Source organism: Macrosteles quadrilineatus, unplaced genomic scaffold (assembly GCF_028750875.1).
Source record: "Macrosteles quadrilineatus isolate MER2022 unplaced genomic scaffold, UCM_ALF_1.0 Scaffold_6__1_contigs__length_79288215, whole genome shotgun sequence".
Taxonomy (NCBI): domain Eukaryota; kingdom Metazoa; phylum Arthropoda; class Insecta; order Hemiptera; family Cicadellidae; genus Macrosteles; species Macrosteles quadrilineatus.
The window spans coordinates 36,338,805-36,346,263 of NW_026542599.1; the positions used below are offsets into that span (position 1 = coordinate 36,338,805).

General features: G+C 34.2%; 1 protein-coding gene across 1 annotated transcript; it reads left to right on the forward strand.

Moving 5' to 3' along the window:
• The first annotated feature begins 5,023 nt into the window (after positions 1-5,023).
• Positions 5,024-6,319, forward strand: LOC128997462 (uncharacterized). Its single transcript, XM_054423101.1, has one exon. The coding sequence runs from the start codon at positions 5,024-5,026 to the stop codon at positions 6,317-6,319; it is 1,296 nt and encodes a 431-aa protein (XP_054279076.1).
• The last annotated feature ends 1,140 nt before the right edge of the window (positions 6,320-7,459 follow it).

The window sequence follows — 7,459 nt, forward strand, 5'->3', positions numbered from 1 at the left end:
TACATCCTTGATTCCCGATAATTACGACACATTTTACTTTAATTTTTTTTTACACAACCTCTATTTGCTTTTTTTAAAAAAAAAAAAAAAATTATAATTTTTTTCTGGGTTATTGAAAAAAGTTCTTAAATAAATTGACATGAATGATTTTGAGTAAACAAAGTATTAAATGTTTGATTGATATTCCGTTGAATATCAGAAGCAAATTAGTTAAACGTTATTATTAGTTTTGAGCGAAAATACGTTGTCAGAATCATAACAGTTGTAAAACTATGAAGTTCTTGGCTTACAGTTTTAAATTATTTGACGTCACTAGAAAAATACTCTTGCTTGAAACTTCTACGAAGTATTAGGTTATTAGTCTATAAGCTTACAATAAGCGTACTATAAGCTTTAGAACTTATGCTTACATAAACATTGTTGATGGGAAATATATCAAAGTCACTTTGTAAATTTAACCTTTTTTTTTGTTCATCGTTATGTTTTAGCGAATTTCCCATATAGGGAATAAGCTATTACCGTAGTACTCATGGTAAGACCTGGACGCGTGACTGATTTTTTTTTTCGTTTTGAGGTCCCTAGAGGCCAAAAACACCATCCGTTCAAATTTATATATATATATTTATATATATGTATATGTGTCCGTTAGCACGATAACTGGAGCAAAAATGATCCGATTTTGATGAAATTTGGTACAAACGTGTAAACCTACGTTTATTCGAACGAGTTCGCGATCCAGCATGATCGGACCATGGGAACGGGGGTTTACGGGGGGTTTTATGGGGTAAAAATAGGTTTTTCCCATTTTTGACCCATAAAACATAAAATTTAGCAATTTCTTTCCAAACCATTTTGTAGAGCTTAAAAAAACAAATAATTTAGTATGTTGAAGCGTTATTATGCGCCAAATGGTTACGGAGAAAAGTCAAAAAAATTGTAAATTTAAAATTCCCATGTTATTCTTATGGAGAATAAGTAAACTGTTTTAGTTTGCTTGTTTATGAACATATTTTGATCAAATTTGGAAAACGTTTTTATTTCTTACTAAGTATTAAACAGTTTTTCCCTCCCTGATGCAGCAAACCTAAGTACTTGTTAAACTAATTCTATTTAAATCGGGAATAAATGTTATATTTTTAAGTAGACATTTCAGTGTAAATCAAATCAGTCAAATGGAAATTCGCTTAGTCTGCAGGTTTGCTGCGGCGGGGTATTTTAATACTTCATTAAGTATGGTTCACTTTTATAAGCCACGTGGTTTGAGCCTTAATGACAAATAAATGATGGATTGACTATTATCTACCTTGTTTATAAAAAAAAAAAAAACTTCCTTTAATGTTTCAAATTTCAGTTTAGAAATATTTCCATGCAATAAAAAACGTGCTTATATGAAATTGTATTGAAGAAATATTTCTAAAATAAGTAATAAGAGTTTAAAAATTTATGTAATACTTTAACTGTCAAGAAAGGTTAACCAATACTTTTGGTGACTTGGTGTCGATGGTGGTTTGATTGACAAATGGTCCGCGCAGTGACAGATCACTTGATAAATTGCTTGACAGATCACATTCCTTCAGGGGATACTGCCACTAAGGTGTAGGAAAGTTTCGGTTACATTCTACATTAAAATCATTATATTGTTTGTTTTTTAGATATAATCTGCTGAGTTTAACTACTGCTACCATTGACTATATAACACTACTAGATTGAAAGCCCCATGCATTTGGTTGTGAACAAGCAATCAGCACACTCTGGCGGGAAGGGGCGATCAAAGCGCTGACGTCACTGACCAGTAGGTGCTGCCACGATGTGGCGGGCAATGAAAACATAGTGCTGTCTGCTGTTACGACGACGCAATGTACAGACAGCCGACAGCTGAGCCATGCTACCCGCGCCCACGTGACTTGCCGGAACTGCACATCCGCTCCCCGCTCGCCTCGAATTCGTGTTGTTAGAAGTGAAGCGCGACTGATCATTAATTTAACTGCTTCGCTAAGAATCTGAGATATTAGACAGGGACTCGTATCCTAATATTTATCGTGATATTTTAGTGGTTAGTGAACTTGATTGATAAAAAAGATGTCCTGTAGATATGTGTCAATTTCCTATCTAATCAAATTTAAAACGCCGATGAGAATAACTTAAATACAAATTTGCGTAATCAAACCCGTCATGGTGTAAATGTTTTGTTGTAAGAATTTATAATCAAATATTTAATTGGAATTAAGAAAGTGTGATATTTTATCAATAAATAAATAAATTGATTTATCCACATATCACAATTAAATTTTAATCTATTAAGTATAGTAGAATACATCCACCTAACACTTTAAAACTAGTGAACGAGCTTGAAATAACGACCACACAAAACGCCCAAAGCAAATAAAAACTGCAAAATGTGCTCAGAGAAAAGAGAAAGTGAAATGACAGAACATGGGGGGTGGCAGAGCGTTCGTTCAGTTCGGGTAAGGGCATTGCCTTCACACAATACCCGACAACCCCATTGACTACACTATGATTTACAACATCTGTCTGCTATAGGGAAACAGGCACCAGTTGATGTGTCAGTAATATGAGACATTGCTGCTGTTAAATATGGGTTAAGTATTTGATAGGCTTGTGGTAAGCCTCAGTTTTAATTTAGAAGTGTGGTATAACTGTTACATGTCCTTTAGTTCCGTTATCAGCCAATTTTATATTTATAATAAACTATCGCCATAGGGGCTAGCCTGTGATCGATTTACTTTTTTCGTTTCGATGTCCCCAGAGACCAGAACTCCATCCTTTCTCATTAAAAAATATGTATCTATACTACAGTACTATAAAACGTGGTGGTGAGAGTCAGTCTGTCTCCACTATATCACATCCATTTTTTGCAACCGCTAAAAATGTTAAACCGATGTAGTCAATATGAAGACCTATGAACGTTTTAGGTTTATTAACTATCCTTACCGGTACTTGGACAAATTTCGTACGTGGAAAGTCTATTAAAACTGTGTAGTGGGGAAAATATCATAATTAATTTGGCTCTAAAACATGTTACTATTATTATTTGGACTTTAAGAAATATTACTGCAAACTAATTGTTAATTATTATTACTTTAAACGGTAGGAGTTGATCCAACTCCAGAAACGTTGAGTATCCCAAAACACAAGAAACATTGATGAAGTTCAAATAATAATAATGGTGTAACAATAGTCTTGTGAATATTTGTTTACGAAACCAGTAGGGAACTGTACAAAGTCTCTGTGTTTTGGACGATTTTGATATTGTGATATGAAATTTACACTGCTTAACGTATAATTGAAATAGCCTTCAAAATACACAGCCTTTTATAATACTAGATGTTTATAAATGTTCACAAATCAATGGGAAAAAATAACCAAAATGGTTATTTGAAATTTTTAACAGCGGGAATATATTACAAACTATTAAAAATCCGAAACGACCTTCACCCCCAACATGGTGATCACAAGTGTGTTTCATACATAATTGAAGTTTATTACCTAAACAATATCCTTTGTTTGGTGATTTCAGAGATAGAATTGACATTTCGCATGTATACTTCTCGTACCGTAATAGTCGTACCGTACCAAGCATACGGACGGTACGTGCAAATGAGTAAACAAAACGCGGTATCGCGCGCGCAGCAGTAGCCTACTACATCAGGAGCAATGACCTACATCGCATTCACACAGCTGCGCCGCCGCCGCCGAGTACAGTTCAGCCGTCTATCTGTGCGCGCGGGCCGGTGGTCAGGTTGCATGGCGGGAGGGTGGGAGGGGGCTCTTTTCTAAAAACATTGGCTACCCCAAAACGGCAACGGGAAGTTGAGGCAGCCCAAACTGGCCTGCAGGTGTAATCCTATTAGTGACGCTTCCGTGTACGACCTAGTACAATTTTGAATTATGTAAATTTTACTAAGGAAATACGAGATCATTATCCTATATTATTAACAGTGACATAGCAATCATTTCTGTTTTTGTCACATTCCAATCGGACATATTATGCGGTTTTACAGCAACAATAAACGGTAAAATATTCACATTGCATATATTATTTACTCAATTGTTAGTTTCAACGATGTCAATAAGGATATCACCTAATTAAAATGTTGAAAAAACCCCAGCCGCAGCAAACCTGCAGACTAAGCGGATTTCCGTATGTCTGATTAGATTTACACTTAAATGTCTACTTAAAAATTTAACATTTATTTCCTATTTAAATATAATTAGTTTAACAGGTACTTAGGTTTGCTGCATTAGGGAGGATAAAACTTTTTTTTTTGTAAAATGTTAATAGTTAGTAAGAAATAAAAACATTTTACAAATTTTACCAAATTTTATCAAAATCGGACAAAAATTACTCAAGTTATCGTGCGGATGGACACACACACAAATATATATATATATAAATTTGAACAAATGGTGTTTTTGGCCTCTGGGGACATCAAAATGAAAAATTAAATCGGTCCCGGGCCTAGGTCTTACCATGAGACCTACGGTGATAGCTACTTCCCTATAGGGAAATTCGTTAAAAGGAATAACCCAGCACAAGTTTGTGTTTATTAACAACACACCAATCGCTATGACGTTTGAAAATATATTCTAGAGCAGTGTTAAAATTGGTCATGTTATGGTGAATCAGTAATATTTACCATATGAGTCACAGACCTAAGGGTTGCAGCCACTTGCTACGCAGGGTTATTGACTCCTGGCTACGTCATGTGTCATGAGTCACACATAGTTATCCGTACTGTGATATTTACCAACTTAAGAAAAGATCAGTCTCTCCTGATAGTTCATATAGTGCGGTTGTAAATTCTGAAAGTGTGTGATTTGGCTATTGGTTTATATCTTAGTTTTCATATATCATAGACGAAGTAAGTGTGCATTTATATATATTTTTATTTATTATCGTAAGCGTTCTCCATACACAATGGAAAATGAAATACAATCTAAATTAAAAGGCCGTGTCGTTAATAGTCAAAGTAGAGAAATAATTTCAAATGTTTACTCATTTATGAAACAAGAAGCGGACAATAAAGGTGTTACGATTCCAATAGCTAAAGCTCGAGAAAGAACCGCTTCTGCTACTGGCGTTTCTGAACGGATGGTCACTAAAATAAACGGAGAGCTTAAACAACTGAAATCCAACAATGAGGATGAAACAAAAAAGTTCTTGACTCCAAAGAAACGCCCTGGGAGATCAAAGACGTGTATAGACGACTTCGATAAATGCGTAATAAGACTTACAATATACAATTTCCATTTGCAAAAGAACTGTCTTCCTACTGTAAATTTATTGTTGCAAGAACTGAGAGAAAGCATTGACTTCAAGGGTGGGAAAACCACTTTACGAATTGTCTTGAGTGAAATGGGTTTCAAGTGGAGGAAAACAAAAACTAACAGAAAATTGCTGGCTGAGAAATCTGATATTCGTGACAAACGCATAACTTATTTGAGAAAAATTAAACGGTTCAGGGAACAGAATAGACCGATAATATTTCTCGATGAGACATATGTTCTGTCGACTCATGTAAAATCACAATCTTGGTCAGACGATTCAAACCAAGGAGTACGAACACCAGTGTCAAAGGGGAACCGACTGATAGTCATCCACGCTGGCGGAGAGAAAGGATTTGTCCCCAACGCGTTGACAACATGGAAGGCAACAACTCACTCTGGAGACTACCATGATAATGTCAACCAAGAAATGTTTATGAAATGGATGACTGAGAAGCTGTTGCCAAATTTGGAGCCAAACACTGTACTGGTGGTAGACAACGCACCATACCATAATGTGTTAGTGGACAAAGCTCCTACTAGTAAAAGTAAGAAACAAGAAATGAAAGACTGGCTTTCTAAGCACAATATTGCTTTCAGCGAAGAAATGTTTGTGCCTGAACTGTATAAGTTGATTACACAAAACAAATCGAAATTCTTCCGCTACGTCCTAGATGAGACTGTTCAGGCACAAGGTCACGAAATTCTTAGATTACCACCTTATCATCCGGACCTAAATCCAATCGAACTTGTTTGGGCTGATATAAAGGGCTACGTAGCAGGAAAAAACACTACATTTAACTTTTCTGATGTGCAGGCTATCACTGAAGAAAAGATCGCTAGTATGGGTCCTGAGGATTGGTTTCCGAAGTGTCAACACGTAAAGAAAGTTGAGGAGGAATATCTTTTGAAGGAAGGGGGAATCGACAACATGTTGGAATCTTTCATAATTTCACTGGGGAATGATTCAGAAACGGATTCCAGTGATGATGAATCAGAAGATGGAATGAGTGGAGTAGAAGAACTCCAATAATCGTTGGAAAGGTAAGTGTTAATTTAGTTTTACACATTAAATAAGTTATTTGCTAAATTAAAAATATTTACTATGTACGGCAATCAATATGAACGCATTTTAGACGAGACAAAGAACCTATTTTAATATACCCTTATAAATACACAGATGCAATAAAAATAACCTGTATCAGCTGTTTTTATTAACTGCAGCTACAAAATATATTGACAATAACATGGGCACTTTAATAGTAATAGTAGGGTTAATAGTAGGGCGGAAACTGGATTTTATCAGCCTCGTGACCAAGTCCAATCGATTTATCTGTCATCTCAAAATCTTTCATTTATAACTATTTTAAAGGCGAATTTCACAACCTGATCTTTTCAAGGGTAATCATTTGAAGGATAACAACGTTTACACTAGAGTTTCTAACTTTGTATTAATTTTCATCAGCCATTAGGCGGCCGAAATATAGGTTAAAATATAACATAACTAATAAAGTAAATTCTAACCAATGGTTTTTAAAAGCATTATTTAAATTGTTTACAATTCTAAATGCCTTTATACAGTTAAAGGAAATCGTTATAGCCGGCAAAAACAAACATTTTCATCCTGTATTAGAATATGGGATAGGGCTATGTTTCATTATGAGAAGTGAGTGATTTCATTTAATTTGTTTCTCATGAAATGTACATATTTACTCTCTGAAATCTAAATTTCTTTGGAAGTGAAATAAATCATGTAATTAGTATACTCAAACGATTACTTATACTATTACTTGAATATTGAACACTTTTTATTTATTTTTAGGTGGTTTCTTGGGACGAGTATGGAACCATATGATGTTATAAATATATGTGAAGCTGACGAAAAACACATCATTTTGGAAAAATGTATCATTCTCTTTTAAAAAACGAACACGTGCATAGTATTCTTTGTTTGTTTATATTTTCTTTTTCTCTATAATGTATATTATAACTGAGCTTATTAAATATTTGGTCATTCTCTTTGAATATAAATTAGACGTTGTATCTAGTATTTATATTTGAGTATTTTCATATTTTCTAATTTTATTTAATATACATTATAATTTTGCTTATTGAATATTTTATCATTTTTTTATGTAGTATATATTTGTTATTATTTCATATTTTCTACTTT